This window comes from Terrapene carolina, unplaced genomic scaffold (assembly GCF_002925995.2).
Source record: "Terrapene carolina triunguis isolate 2854851 unplaced genomic scaffold, T_m_triunguis-2.0 Scaffold629, whole genome shotgun sequence".
In the NCBI taxonomy this organism is placed as follows: Eukaryota; Metazoa; Chordata; order Testudines; family Emydidae; genus Terrapene; species Terrapene triunguis.
The window spans coordinates 18,832,592-18,847,513 of record NW_020664980.1 but is presented as its reverse complement, the minus strand read 5'-3'; the positions used below and the strand labels follow the sequence as shown (position 1 = coordinate 18,847,513).

Genomic DNA, 14,922 nt, shown 5'->3' with positions numbered 1-14,922 from the left:
CCCCCCCAGCTCTCCCAGTGCCATTCAGTCATGACCCCCAGCCCCCCGCTATTTCAGCCATGAGCTCTGCACACCCCCACACAGACAGCTCTGTGTGCCAAGCTGAAACCAGCAATCTTGGGTCCCTCGTGTGCTGCTAACAGCTGGGTAACATGTTTCTCCCTTGCCTCCAATGCAGCTGATTTTGAGGACGTGGGGGCCACGGTGAACGGAGATGTCTTTCAGGTGAGAGCCAGACCCTTTGCCCTGCCCTGCACTTAGGAACAGTGACCCAGTGGGTTTGCTTGGGCAGAACAGCACCACCTTGCAGGCCCTGTGGGACTGAGGCTTCGGCACTCCCCTGGCCAGAGCTAGAACACCCCTTGTTATTGGTGACTGTGCCCGGCCCCTCATTCCGGGGACTCGGCGGTGCGGGCGGGACACCAGGATTCTCCCCACAGAGGCAGGGTGTGACGCCAACAGTATGACACTAGGACCCAGAAAAAGGGAGGCGTCTGGTTCCAACCAGCGGGGTGGAGGGATCGGTAGCAGGACAGTGCCCCGTCAGAATGACTATGACATCACAGGCGCATTAGCCAGGTGGCTGCGTCTGCCCCGTGATGCCAGTTGTTAGGATGATGTCACAAAGGGGCAGCCCGTAGCCCCTCCCCAGAGCAGCAGCAGCTGATGGGGGCGTGATGGGGACAGACATGAAAGTCGTGTTGGCAGCGAATGGCAAGTTCTGTCGGGTTGCGCCGGTGAGTGGCTGCTCGGCAGGAGGCGGGTGGGAGGAGCTGGGCAGTGGGACGGGTTTGATGCTGTTAGAAGGTGCCAGCTGGCCTTTTGGAGAGGAGGGCGTCTGGCCTTGGTGGCCCTGTCTCTGTGCTGAGGGGTGCTTGGGGTCGGCTCCTTGCTATGGATGTGGGAACAGACTGAGCCCCCTAGTTCTTCCTCTTGGGCCCCTCAGTGGGTTTGGTCACTATCAATCCAGAGGGGGGCATCACACTTCACCCCTCTGCAGGGGTTCCACCTGCCGGGGCTGCTCTGAACACGTGCCCTTGCTGTGCCAGCTGTGCCATGCTTAGGGAGGGTCTGGGAGCAGGCAGGGAGTGCTGGAGAGGGCTGCTTTTCATGGGGAAGTGCTTGTCCCCTGCAGGAATCCAACGGCCCCACGGACGGCTACGCAGCCATCGCCCGGGCTGACAGGCTGACCCAGGAGCCCGAGAGCATCCGCAAATGGCGGGAGGAGCAAAAGAAACGGTTGCAGGAGCTGGGTGAGTGGGGTGGGCGGGGCGGGCGGCTCCTCTACACAGCGTGGAGACCCTGCCCGCTTCTGGCCCTAGCAGCTGCGGAGAACATGGGCTTCTAGGTCCTTTCAGCCCTCGTCTACCTACTGCATTGATCATACCTCCATTGCCACACTCCCAGGGCACCCGGGGAGACACCCTGCCCTCCCCGCCAGCAAATGCCCCAGGCTCATGTTCCCTGACCCTGGCTGGGGCGCCAACCCAACGGCCAGGCTCCCGGCAGGAAGTGTGGGTGGGTGCCCCAGCTCCTACACTGCCTGCAGCACCTCTCTCACTGAAGCCTCCTCTTGCGCGCTCCACCCAGCTTCTGCAGCGGGAGTGCTGCTGCTCGGCGGGCCTGGAGAGAGTGGGCCACACGCGGGCGCTGAAAGCCTCGTCCTTGGGGGCTGCAGAGTCCCTCGGGCATGCGCTTAACTGGGAGGATGGGAAGCTCCTGCCACCTTATGCTGGAGCAGCAGGGTGGTCTGGTGACGTGAGCATCTGCCCCAGGACAAGAGTCTCTGACAGGACCCTGCTGCCTGTACAGCCCTGTCTGCTTCTGTTCTCCCGCCAAGGGAGCGAGCTGACCCAGACGGGGTGGGCCCCCCCTGCAGCAGAGCCTGCTGACCGTCTGTCCTGCTTGTGCTCCAGATGCTGCTTCGAAGGTGATGGAGCAGGAATGGCGTGAAAAGGCCAAGAAGGACCTGGAGGAGTGGAACGTGCGTCAGAGTGAGCAGATGGAGAAGAACCGAGTTAACAACAGGTATGGCGGGGGATGGGGCGGTGGGGCCGGCCGGGGGTGCAGGGAGCCTGTCGCTCAGCTGAGCTGCGTGCAGCCAGACGAGGTGCCCGGGGCTGGTCCACCCAGAGTCCTCCTAAAGCCAGATCCACAGTGGCTCTTACCGGCAATAGTCACTGTCAATAATAGCTCCCAGTCCCCGGGGACCTTGAAACGCAGCCACCCCTGGGCTGGAGCCCAGCAGCAGAGTGGTGGTGGGGATCTTTGTCAAGAAATGGGGTCACACCCCTACTCCTCTGAGAGGTGCCCTGGCTGTTGCGATGCCCTGCGGAGGAGATGCCTCGTTCCGGAAGGTCTCATCCCGTCCGGACTCTGCGAGATGCTTGTTTCCGTGATGCTGGTGCTGTGGCATCTAAGCACCGAGTCAGTCCGATTTCACTGCCTGCCTCGCACTGGGGGGTTTCTATGTTCCTGCCCTGCTGCCGGGAGCCCGGGGTCACTAGCGAATCGGAACGGGTTCCCTGCCCCGTCGTGCTGGGGAAGGACACTAACCCCGTCTCTCTCTCTCTAACCCTTTGCCTGCCTGGCTGCTCTGCCTCTGCTCTCCCTGTCTCCTGCTCACGCGCTAGGATTGCTGACAAAGCATTTTACCAGCAGCCGGACGCCGACGTGATCGGCTACGTGTATGTGCCTCTTGCTGTCTCTGTGTCCTTTCCCTAGAGGGCCCTGGGGGAGCCAGGCGGGCCTGGGGATTTCAAACCTCAGAGACACTCACTGCCCAGATAGGGGTTCCCAGGGGCCCTTGGCCTCAAGGGTGGGGGTGGGCACCCAGCTGAGCACGTCCTACTGGCAGATTCACAAGAGGTGAGTGGGGCTTTGGATCATGCCTGTTGAGGCAGGTAGAAAGGGGGGAGGTGCCCCATCAAGAATTTGCCCCCCACGCCCCTGGGAGGGATTGCTGCACCTGCCTCCCCAGGGCTGGCTGGCAACGTCCCAGGTGAGCGCAGGCCCCCCGGAGTCTGAGCGCAGGGAGGGTCAGCACCTGGGGCACCCTTCACGTGAGGCAGACGGCTCTGTCTGGGTGTGTAAGAGCCTCGCTCACTGCTGGGAGCCGGGGCCCAGGGGCACAGGAGCCGGCTGCCTCGGGTCTGGAGATCTGGGAGCGTGAGCCCAGCAGCTGGACGGGGAGGATAGTTTGCAAGCTGGGCGTGTGCGTGGTTGGGGCTGGCCCAGGCTCGGGCAGGCAGGTTGGCTGTGCTGAGCCCAGCGGCTCTAGGCCAGTAGGATAGCAATGGCCAGGCTATTCCCGAGGCTGTTGTTTGTGACACTGGGCTACCCACATCCCCAAAGCAAAGGGGCGGGCTGCTAGTCTCTCCTGGGAGCAGCTGGCTGGGGCCCCCGGATCGCCTGTGGTCTCTCTCTCTCCTAGTTCTGCAGCCCCAAGCGCTTGCTCTGGAATGGCCCAGCCAGGACTCTGTGTCCCGGAAGGAGGGGGCGTTGCCTGATCATGGGCGAGGCGATGGGGGTGAACCGGGTGGGAGGGCAGGTGTGGTGTCTAGCAGCCCCTGGGTCCAACCCACTGGGAAACGGGAACCGCCCTGGTCTCAGGAGGGAGACCCAGCAGCCCCCTCTCCCGCAGGGCCTCGGAGGAAGTCTTCCTGAAGGAGTCCAAGGAAGAAAACCCCGGCACGGAGTGGGAGAAGGTGGCCCAGCTGTGTGACTTCAACCCCAAAAGCAGCAAGCAATGGAAGGACGTGTCGAGGATGCGCTCGGTGCTCATTTCCCTCAAACAGACGCCCCTGTCCCGCTAGCCGCCCGCCCAGCATGACCAAAGAGCGGGGGGGGGCAGGGGAGGACACGGGCCATTCCTCCGCCAGCGGGCTCGCCTGGACAAGCACAGCAGGTTCAGTCGGACGCCAGCAAGGGGCGCTGCTGCCCCTGCCTCCGCTCCCCCGCCCCCTTTGCTCCCTGGTGTGCGTGGCTGGTTTGGTTGGGTTGCTGGTTGTAACCGTCCCCTGATTTTCCTTTGCTTAAAGGGTGCATTGGTCTCTTTTTACACTTATTTATTACCATGGTGGTTCCCTGGGCAACAGGGCTGGGCTCCCTCCCCCGCTGCCTCTGGGGCAGGGAGCTCGACGCCGACAGGCCAGGCACAGGCCTCTGACACTGCGAGAGATCCCGGGGTCTCCTTGCCGTCCCTCACATCGACTCTCCCATCTCTGCCTCAGACCCATCCAGCTTCTTCCCCCGGGGCAGAGAGCTGAGCCAGGCCGGTGGGAGCAGACCCTGCTGCCTCTTGGCCACGGCACTGGGTGAGAGTGGGATGAGAGGCAGCATTGTCTAGTATCCTAGCATGGGGCTGGGAGCCAGGACGCCTGGGTTCTAATCCCAACTCCTCATGGGACCCTGGCCCTCCTGTGTCCGCCTGTAACGGGGGATGACACTGCGCTGCCTGCAGGGGGTGGCTGTGACGCTGGGAGGGGCAGGGCCGGGTCATGGCTGCACAGGTGTGACGTCGGCTGGAGGCAGCGGCTGGCTGCACACAAGCTGCCAGGGAAAACTCAGTCGGGGCACTCCAGGCAGGGCAGAGCTGAGAGCATGCAGGAGCATGACCCCCAGCTCCTCCTCCACTGTTAGTCTGTGTCTCTGGCATTGCAGGACCGGAGAGGCAATGGCAGCGGCTACCCCTGCCCTGGGGAACTCTCTGCCACAGGACAGTGCTGAGGCTGAGCTCACGGGATTGGGCATGCGGCTGGCTCAGGGGAGAGGCTAAGGACACATCCATGGGTTTGACAAGTCAAGGTCAGGGTTCAGGAGACATCTCCCCTAGGGGAGCTTATTCCACCACTGCTCCTTGTTCCTCCCTCTGGAGCACCTGCTCCTGGGCTATCATGGAGCCAGGATACCAGGCTAGATGGGCCCCTGGGCTGAGCTGCTCCGGCACTTCCTCTGCTCCTATGTGAAGGTGGCTGGGAGGGGAGTGCTGAGCTCAAGCAGAGCTGCCCCTCCCCTGCTGCAGGAGACACGGGCTGAGATCCCTGTTTGCGCTTGGCCAGGGAGAGAAAACCCCCGCCCGCCCGCCCACCCACCCACCCCTGCATGGACTTGATACTCCCCGAGGAAAAACTCTAGCTCTGGTGTTTGGACTCTGCCCTGCCTCTGAGCAACTGATGGGCCCTGGAAAAGTAAGGGGAGGGCCTGGGGTGGGGACAGGTACCGGCTGAGGCAGCCTGGCCTAGTGGCTTGTGGCTGCGCGTTCCTTTGCTGCTGTTTCTTTTGTCCCACCCCTGGCCTGCCAGCTAAAGGGACTCCACTCTCCTCCCCCGAGTGATGCCCTTTGAGGAGGGGGCTCAGTTTCCTCCCCAAGCCCCTTCTCACCTGCTCTGTCAATAGGTGCTTGGTGGGGCCAGGGCAGCCCCATCCAGCTCCGAGCACAGGGAGCCTGAAGCCCAGAAACCATCTCTGCACTCAAGAGCAGACAGGCACGCTAGACCCACTTCGCCCTGGGGCTCTGCCTCCTGCCATGTTCTTGCCGTCTCTGTCCTGGCCGCATTCGCCTTGGGCAGGGTCTGGGTCAGGTGTGGTACAGCACTCACGGGGACCTCGCACAGGGCATGCAGCCTGGTGTGCTGGGTGGGGAGGAGACACTGGCAGGGAGCTCAGGGCAAAGTCCATAAAGCCAGGAGCCCCTTCCAGCCAATGGGGTGAGGCACAGGGGATCCTCTCTCCCCTGCAGACCCGGCCCCAGTTTAGTCCTGCTGCTCAGGTGGGTTAGGCCAGGTCTAGGGCTGCGGCTCTTGGCAGGAGGATGTGGCTGCTCCGGACGCCAGGCCGGGATTCCCTGCTCCAGGACCCTGATAGCGGCCGAGCAGCAGCCTGAAACTGGGCCTAGCACCTGCACGAATGGAGGGTGGGCTTGACTTTTCATGCCAGTGACAGCGATGCCTCCTTTCACACAGGCTGTGCTGGCCGCTCCCAGGCTGGTCTGTTAATTACTGGGTGTGTCAGCGGCTGAGGGTGGTAGCCCAGCCTCTGCAGGCTTGGGGAGCCTAAGCCACCCGGCTAGCCCATGGGAGAGTCCCCCTACCCTGCCTTGTACGCCTACCAGCAGGAAGCCTGGCCCGGGCATCCTGCACTCATTTCTAGCAGGGAGCAGGACCCCAGGGTGATAGCTGGTGCTGCTGCTTTACAGACAAGGGCCCGGCTCCTCCTCCATCCCAGGTGGCAGCTCTGGCTGTTGTGTGTCCCCCCAGCTTTGGTATATGTGACCTTGTACAAATAAACTGACATGACTCCAACCCAGCCCAAGGAGCAGCCGCTCGCTTGCTTTCTTTCTAGGCTGACGCGTCTCTGAGCGGGCGTGGGGGAATCCGCTGCAGCTGCAGTGCTGAGCCCGCAAAGCACTCCACAGACTGGGGCCTCGCTCGCAGCAGGGCTAAAAGGAGACCTTAGGGAGGGGAGCCAACCTCAAGGCAAAGCAGGAGTGAGCTGGGTTCATTCCGCAGCTTTACTTCCAGCAGTGGCTGTGGGCTCAGCTCGGCTCAGGGTGGCTGATGAATTCGGAGCCTCCAGGAAGCAGAGAGCTAATCGGGATCGTGTTTGGAGTTGGGCTTCCCCCACACAGCTGGATTCTCCTGAGCAGACATTGCCAGTCTCGCTCCATTCAGACTTCAGCATCTGGGGTAGCTTTTGTTGTGCGGACCCTCGCCCGGAACTGGGCCCGTGGCTCCAGGGGAGGGGGGCTCAGAGCCTTGCTGGATGGGATGGTAGAAGCAGCTGCCCCCTGGCCTGAAACAAGTCAGCTCCAGTTGTGCAATGCAGAGTCCTCTTTGGAGGTAGCACGAGTGATAGAGCCAAGACATGGAGTTTCTTCAGCCAAAGGAAGGTTTATTAACAGCAGCCTCCACCCAACTGAAGAGAAACAGTTTCACCTGTCAACATGATCAGATACAAATGCACCGGCCTCCTGCAAGCCACCTCCCAGGACCAGGGCGGAACATGCACAGGACCTGCTCTTCTAGCTTGAATTTACTCTACGGGCTACTTCCAAAGCGGAGGTTCACGTGACCTGGCTGTCTTTATTCCCAACAGAGACAAGGACCTCAGCATGCCTGACGCTAGGGCGTCAGCTATAGCGAAACTCCCATTACCTTCAATCCAAACAGCCCATTGTGAAGCAGATCCTGGCTGGGTGAGATCAGCCAACCCCACCGCTCTGAGCCCCGCCACATTGCAAACGAACAAGGCACTTTGTCAGACTAACCCCACAATCCCTTCCTCCTGGGCCGAGATCCAAAGCCACAGCGCCCTTGACTGAAACAAAACACCCTGTCCATCCAAATGGCCAATGCAAGCCCCTGGGCTCTGGCCAGGGGAAGGGTGATGGGAGTCTTTGTTCTCTGACTTCCTTCTGTCCAGCTCCAAGTAGCTTTATTCTACTCAGAGAAGTTGCCCTCATAGGCTTCCGCATTCAGTGTCTCAAAGATTCTAGGCCATTTGGCTCTGTTTACGAGTACAGGGCAGCAAACCTCCCGGGATCTGAGAGGCAAGCTGGGACCCTCCCCAGTCACAAAGATTCCCTGGACACAATATGGCATGGAGACGCCCTCATGGCACGAATCTTCTGCTTAGATCATCGCGTCTGCTGTGTGTAGCTCCTCATATCCTTCCTTTTGTCAGCTGCTCAATGCAGGACCCCAGCCACCAGTTTGGTGCTGTCAATACCATCTGCTTTCTGCCTTTCTCCATCAGAGTCCTGCACTATGCAGCTGCCAAAAGGAAGGACGGGAGAACTACACCCAGCAGATACGATGATTAGATTCAACAGACCATTTCCCTCCCTCTCATTAAATCCTCCCACCCCAGCTCTGCATGTCTGACCTAGGAAGACCAAAGATTCTTTATAATACTTTGTAGCTACATCAATATCTGCTAAAGGAGGATCCTTATTCATTGAGATTTTTGCCCTTATCTGGGTTTTTCCCCATCTTTCAATGTTAATACTAAATACCTTCCAATTAATGCATGGAGAGCTTTCAGATGGAGTCTCCTGCTGGGAAGTTTGTTAAGACAGGAGAAAATACTGCTCCCGTTGGGCATTAGAGACTCAGAACACAGGAAGTTCTAGTTCATGACAAAGGTTGATTAACTGCTGTGAAACTAAACTCCAACCAAAATATTATTAAAAAAACCACAGACCTTATCTGACCCCACCTTTGAAACCCTCCAATTTCACACATTCTAACAGCAAGCTACATTTCCTGTGTCCTAATCTCCATCACTACAGCAGCAAGGTAGTGGTTCTCTACCTGTTTCCCCCTCCTTCCCCCACCACCATAGTACGCAAGAACCCTTCACAATTTCCCTCTGCTTTGGAATTCAATGTCCTGATCAGAATCTCACTGCAATTTTCTCTTTACGAAGCACGGGTGTAGTTGGCTTATGGTTGGTAACCTAATCGATCACCCATTCTCTCCAGACAAGCCCTGGTCATGGGATGTGATCTCTCTAGACAGGATCTAGCCCCAGAGAGAGGGACTGCTCTCTTTCTCCCACTCCCTGCCCGGAAAGGTGCATCACTTGATTTGCCTAAGCCTCAGCACAGCCCCTTCCCCATGGGGGTCACCAAGGCAATGGGTCCAACGGCCATTAATAATGCTGGGTGCTAGAGACAGAGGCCTTATCCTGATGCTGCCTGTGGGTCCCCCAGGAAAGGATGAGTGCCCATGGAGTCAAGAAATCTCGCAGGTCAAGTTTTAGGTTTAATCACTCAGGTGTATTCGCTGCATTTCCAAAACTCTAGAACCCAGTAGGATCTTTAATAATTGCTCCACCACCACCACCATTGAGCTGGTCCCCCAGCAAGATGAGAGCAGCCAAAGGGCGCATTTCTACGACATGAAGCACAGGTTGTCTGTCCACTCCTGGAGGCTGCGGCTCATGGCCAGCCTGACCTCACTTCTGAGCTTTCATTGCTGTGGCCACTACCCCCACCATGATGGCAGCAATGGTGAAGCCCTGAGCCAGGACACGGGCCCGCATCATCAGCTGGGACTGGTGGGTATTGCCCTTCTGGAAGCAAATGAGTCCATAGGTCAGAGCCCCTGCAGTGGAGAGGCAGCCTACAGAGAGGGACAACAGTGGGAGGTTAGTGGGGGGCAGTAGGCTGAGATCTGTGGGGCAGGGTTCAGGGCCCCTGTGGGTCACCCCTCACTCCACCCCTTTCCCCCAAACCTCAATGTCTCCTCCCTCCCCACCCCATTTCCCCTGCTTCACCTCCCTCTCCCTGCCCGCAGGGTTAGTAGGCACTGGATAACACCGTCCGGCAGGAGAGGGCCACCCCAAGGGCTCTCCCTGGGTTATGTCCCATTTCCTGAGCATTCCCAAACCCCTCATTGATGGGATGGGGAAGGGTATTCACTCAGCCCCGCTTCCTCCTACTCGTCCTCGCGTCATCCCTGCCCCTGATTCTGGACCCCCCTCCCCCAGACTCCTAGCTCCCCACTCCCCTCAGATATGCCCCCACACCCCAACAGGCACCCAGCCCCCTAGCTTCCCCCATGCCACACCTTCCCCCTCACCTCTAATGCACTCTGTCCCACCCAGGCCCCTCGTTCCCACTGCCCCCAGACCCGCCCACCCCAGCCCCTCGCTCCCGCCCCCCCAGACCCCTCGTTCCCACTGCCCCCAGACCCACCCACCCCAGCCCCTCGCTCCCGCCCCCCAGTTCCCCCTGCCCCCCCAGACCCCTCACTCCCGCCCCCCCGGCTCCCCGCTCCCCCCAGACCCACTCACCGATGGGCACCAGCGGGTTCTCGCGGCTCTTGCGCAGGAACTTGTCCCGGAACCCCTCGCGGTGCAGGGGGGTGGGGATGAAGCCCTCGATAAGGGGGGGGCTGCTGGGGTCAAAGGGCGGCGGGGAGCTCTGAGCCATGGTCACCACTCCCGCGAGCAGCACAGGAAGGTGACTGCCAAGGAGCCTCCTCAGCCACCGTACTTGGAACGGAAGTCAATTGCAGCCGTGGGACTACATATCCCAGCAGGCCCTACGGTTGCAGCCCTTCGAGTGAGCGCAAGGCCTTCTGGGATATGTAGTCCACACCAGACCAGACCCTAGCGAAGGTCTTAGGGAAGCCCTCACAGTAGAACTACATTTCCCATCACGCCCAGCGCTCGGCCCAGCCCGGCGGCCCTGGGGTCTCTGACTGCGGCCGCGTGAGCTCGGAGCCGCCGCGATGCCGAAAGCCAAAGGGAAAAACCGGCGCCAAAAGTTCGGCTACAGCGTCAACCGCAAGCGGCTGAACCGGCAGAGCCGCAAGCGGGCGGCGCCCCGTATCGAATGGTGAGCGGGCCGGGCCGGGCCGGGCCGGGGGGATCTGGACCGAGGGGAGGGGCTGGGGGGAGCGGAGCGGGCCGGGAGGAGGAGGAGCCGGGTCGAACCTGGGCCGGAGAGGAGGTGGGACTGGGGGTAAACGGGGGGATCTGGACCGAGGGGAGGGGCTGGGGGGGAGGAAGGAAACGCTGGGAGGGGGGAGCGGGCCGGGCCGAAGCTGGGGGGAGGAGGGGCTGAGAGGAGCGGGTCGGGGGGGGGGGGGAGGAGGAGGGACTGGGGGGGAGCGGGGGGATCTGGACCGAGGGGAGAGGGTGGGTCCCTGCCGTGGGGCAGAGTGGGCAGTATTCTGGACTCCATCGCTGGTTAGGCCGTGCAGTGGGTCGGGGGGAGGCTGCACCCCTCAGGACAGCCCTCCCCTACTAGGGTGCAAGCCACCTCATAAAGGGGTCACCGCTGCTGCAGGAGAATTAAAGACCCTGCTCCTGGGAGTGTCTGCCCTGGCCCCAGAGGGGGTGGAAGTGTGGGGTTTCCTGAGGCTCCCTCCGGCCAGACACAGGTAGTGGGAACAAGGCTCTTACTGCATGGATGGGCCATCGACTGATGTGGGGATGGGTGTGAAATCGCCACTTTCCTCCCTCTTTTGTCTCTGGCCAGCTCCCACATCAGACATGCGTGGGACAGAACCAAGTCCGTGTCTCAGAACCTGGCTGAAATGGGGCTGGCTGCAGACCCCAACAAGGCGATTCCCATCCGGAAAAGGCAGCTACCGGTAAGTACAGCATAAGAGAAACACACTTCTCCCAAGTGTCAGAGGGGTAGGCGTGTTAGTCTGGATCTGTAAAAAGCAACAGAGAGTCCTGTGGCACCTTATAGACTAACAGATGTATTGGAGCACGAAAGCTTATGCTCCAATACATCTGTTAGTCTTAAAGGTGCCACAGGACTCTCTGTTGCTTTTTACACTTCTCCCAAGAGGCTAAACCCCGTGGATCAAGAGGGGGCCCAAGGAGTGGAAATGAACATAAGGGAAAACATCAGCTGGGTTATCTGGCAACACTCCCCAACTTGGATGGGTGACAATTCTCCAAGGGCACTGGTGGATGCCCAGTCACAATAGGAGACCCCTAACTAGACTGGACAAGGTACTAGAAAACGTGCCCTGCCTTGGTCCCTGGTGTGTGGACTCAGTGAGGTCTGCCATCTTGATTCTTTCTCTAGTGAGTGTGTGTGTGGAGGGCTGGGAGTGGCAATGCAGGGAGAGCTTACGCGCATGTGCAAGGAGCTCCTGAGTCTTTTCCTTGGGGATTCATTAGCCAGGGGCAGTGGGGTTAGCCTGGAGATGCTTCACTTGGCTCAGAGGGGCAGAAAGCAGTGATCAGTCCCCCTCTTTGTTAAAGCAGATGCTGTCAGGCCAAACTTGGCCCTAGCAAATATTGTCACCGGGCTTGTGATCAAGAACCTGAAAGCATCTATGTTCACATAGGCATTTCCTCAACTTGGGCAGTGACTCTAGGCCAGCCAAACTGCATAAGAAGTGAAGGGTAAATGAGGCTTTTCAAACGCCGAGGTGGTCGTAGTTACATGGACTAGGAAATGTGTTTAAGACGGTCAGTGGTGCAACAGCTGGCTGGGGAAGGAACAGCCTCCAAAGCCATGTCTGAATGCATGAGCCCCAGGTGAATGGAGTTTTCTTGAGCTGTCTCGTCTCCCATTCAATGCAGGTGATGGAAATGGAGGTTGATGGCCAAGACAAAGGGAAGAGAGTTGTGCAGAAGCCTTACGTCCTGGACGGTTGGTACCACCCTCCTCTGGTTCGAAGAGCGCTCGCTTTGCTGGCCACTGCAGCCCTCCAGAGCAGAGCTGCAGCCTCTGGGCACTGCAGTTCCCACTGTGCTCGTTTCCTGCGAACGAGGTGCCGCTCTCAGGCTCCTGGGTGGGTTGGTAACTTGCCCTCAATTGGGCAAAGCTTGGGTATTGGCTGTTGCAGTAGGCACCCTTCAGCCAAGGATTACGGATCCCTGCTGTGCCACGACTCTGCCATTTATTCTTCTGGAGCTGCTGCTTTGCCACAGATGTCAGACATGGCTTTAGAACTCTCTGCTTGTGGGGGCAGCCAGCAGAGGGAGCTCAAGTAGCCAACAACCCCTGTTCCTCGAGCGGAGCTACCACTGGTTCAGGTTCTCTGCTCTGTGCCCTAGGGGAGGATCTGTCTGATGGATTCCACTTCCCCTCCCCACTCCTCTGGGCCTTGCCTTGGTTCCTTCTCACCAGGGAGAGCTCTGATCGTTCTCAGAGACCCACTGATCTCTGGTGCTCTTTGCAACAAGGAAAGGAAGAGGCAAAGCCTGTTGGCTTGTTGCCCTATCAAAAAGGGGGTGGGTGAAAGCTGGTTTCTGTAGCAGGACTACAAGCCCCCAGGAGCATCCTGGAAAGCTTCCTGCAGCCCTCTGAGTCCTCTGAGACGTAGTAGCGTGTGGCTGTGAGGTGGGAGATGACAGTTGCGCCTCGTGTAATACAGGCTGTTAGGGAGACTCTGTCCCATAGTGATGTGTGAGCTGGACCTTGGCCCAGCTGGGTTTAGGAGTCATTAGCCCCTGAACGTCACCATCCGAATCCCTCAAAGTGTCTGCTCTGGCAAAAGCGTCAAAGGCCCTGCCAGCTTCTGTCCCTGGCTTGGGATTTAATCGCTCTATCTCTGATCCCCCAGCCAGGGCATATCTCTTCATGCCAACCCTCCTGCCTGCTCTCAGATCTGAGCACTGGAGCTGGCCACTGAGCCGATGAGGCAGACACACATCACGTGTGGTAGGCGGCCTTGAGTCTGGGAACTTCGAAGGCGTGTTCTCTGCTCTAAGCCACTGAGCTGCAGTGCTGCGGGTTACTAGGTGTTGGTGTCTCTGCCGCCACGAACGGGGAGTGGCCATTAATGCGGGATGTGTCCCCGAGATAGACCAGCCACTGCCAGTGACGATGGCTCAGTCTCATTTCCACAGATACCAGGTCAGGGGTCCTTAGAAACACTGCATGGTTCTGTCTCTTGTCTGCCTGCGTCACTGTGTCTCTGCTTGCGGTGCCTAGAGCTGGAGTATGAGGCCAGCCTCCCGGAGAAGAAGTCAGAGACGCTCTCCAGAGACCTTATCGACTATGTGCAGTACATGGTACGGAACCATGGCGAGAACTACAAGGTGGGTGGTCCCTGCCTTTGCGGGGGGAGGGTCGGAGGAGGTGTCTGGGAGCCTCTGCCTCAGTGCTTGTGGCCAGTGGGAGAGCGACAGGGCAACCCCATCATTAGCCGGGGGGGGGGGGGCGGCGAGAAGCAGCCAGAGGTGTTCCGTGCCCTGGAGCCTGCATCCCAGTCTGGCAGCTCTGTCAGGGAAGTGGCTCTTTGAATCTCCTGGTTTGCCTCTGAGTCACCTTTGGGCTGCATGAAACTTCACCCAACCTCTAACCACACCTGCCTGTGAGTGGAGTCGGGTGGGCGGCTCGAGGTGCCAACCCTGTGCTGCGTGCAGCCGGCTGTGGAGGTGCTCGTTCTTGGGCTGTGGGGGTCTCCTGGATGTCTGCTCCATCCAGCCCCCAGCGAGGCAGCTTCCCTGACGGTCCCCTCTCCCCACCCCCAGGACATGGCTCGTGATGAGAAGAATTACTACCAGGACACGCCCAAGCAGATCAAGAGGAAGATCAGTGTGTATAAGCGCTTCTACCCGGAGGAGTTCCAGGCTTTCACTGCATCCCTGCAGCAGGTCAAGATGGACCAGCAGTGACTGCTCCCACCCTGCCCTGTTGGACCCACCCACAGCTGCAGGTCCCATGCTGCCACTCCCCAGGCAACCAAGGGAAGATTGACTCTGCCTGCTGGTGCCATTTCACCGTTTGCAGGCCAGGGCTCACTGAACTAGGAGGTGGGAACAAGCGTGCGCTAGAACGGGCTCCTCCGTGTGGCTGCAGGCTGCTGGGGAGAGACCGTCTCTTGTGTCCTGCAGCTCCGAGTTACAATAAATCAGACTCTTCCAAACCAGCAGGAATACACCCGAGTGCAGCTGGCTCCAGGGCTCCAGCTCCTGCCTGCACTGTGCGGAGCCGGCGCTGACCCAAGGAAGTCTTCATTCTGGGAACTGCTCTGGTTCTTCACGGGTGGTGCTGTGGCCCCCTGCCCAGTGCAGCCATGGGGCGGGATTGTTCACAGTCCCCATGCAGGAGTCCACAGGGCTTTGCTGCTGGCTGCTCGGAACAGCAGCCCTGGGAGTGGGAGGAGAGGCTGGCAGGGTGCAGCCTTTCCCCAGTGCTACACGTTCACCTGCCGGGACGCACGCTTGCCCTTATCTCTACCAGAGTGATACTCAGGCCTCCGGGGGTCAGGAGCCAGATTAGCGATCAGCGGTACCCCAAAAGCCACAGTCGTGTGAATTCATCGTTCCATTTACTATCGTACTAGTCATATTTAAACAGTCTGACAAGGAAATATTTAGTTTTTATCGATTATTCTCACAGCAAAACGACTGACCAAGTATTTTATCAACTGCAATTGGTTAATCTAGTAAAAGCATCCTGATTGGTTAATCACGACATCAGTGTTTTAATATCAG

At 59.3% G+C, this 14,922-nt stretch overlaps 3 protein-coding genes across 3 annotated transcripts in view; 2 read left to right on the top strand and 1 right to left on the bottom strand.

Moving 5' to 3' along the window:
• CLTB (clathrin light chain B) overlaps positions 1-4,056 on the top strand; it is a 6,607-nt gene extending 2,551 nt beyond the window's left edge. The window contains exons 2-6 of the mRNA XM_026659336.1: positions 85-225; positions 1,136-1,253; positions 1,917-2,028; positions 2,634-2,687; positions 3,644-4,056. Of these exons, the coding sequence (XP_026515121.1) occupies positions 85-225; positions 1,136-1,253; positions 1,917-2,028; positions 2,634-2,687; positions 3,644-3,815 (597 nt within the window). The 3' untranslated portion in view covers positions 3,816-4,056. The remainder of the gene's footprint in view (positions 1-84; positions 226-1,135; positions 1,254-1,916; positions 2,029-2,633; positions 2,688-3,643) is intronic.
• Positions 4,057-8,170: 4,114 nt separating this feature from the next.
• HIGD2A (HIG1 hypoxia inducible domain family member 2A) lies at positions 8,171-9,987 on the bottom strand. The gene is made up of 2 exons (XM_026659426.2): positions 9,799-9,987; positions 8,171-9,125 (listed from the first exon to the last, which is right to left on the bottom strand). The coding sequence occupies exons 1-2, from the start codon at positions 9,935-9,937 to the stop codon at positions 8,959-8,961; spliced, it is 306 nt and encodes a 101-aa protein (XP_026515211.1). The 5' UTR covers positions 9,938-9,987; the 3' UTR covers positions 8,171-8,958.
• Positions 9,988-10,193: 206 nt separating this feature from the next.
• On the top strand, positions 10,194-14,899 carry NOP16 (NOP16 nucleolar protein). Its single transcript, XM_026659522.1, has 5 exons — positions 10,194-10,345; positions 10,991-11,105; positions 12,058-12,127; positions 13,415-13,521; positions 13,957-14,899. The coding sequence occupies exons 1-5, from the start codon at positions 10,239-10,241 to the stop codon at positions 14,098-14,100; spliced, it is 543 nt and encodes a 180-aa protein (XP_026515307.1). The 5' UTR covers positions 10,194-10,238; the 3' UTR covers positions 14,101-14,899.
• The last annotated feature ends 23 nt before the right edge of the window (positions 14,900-14,922 follow it).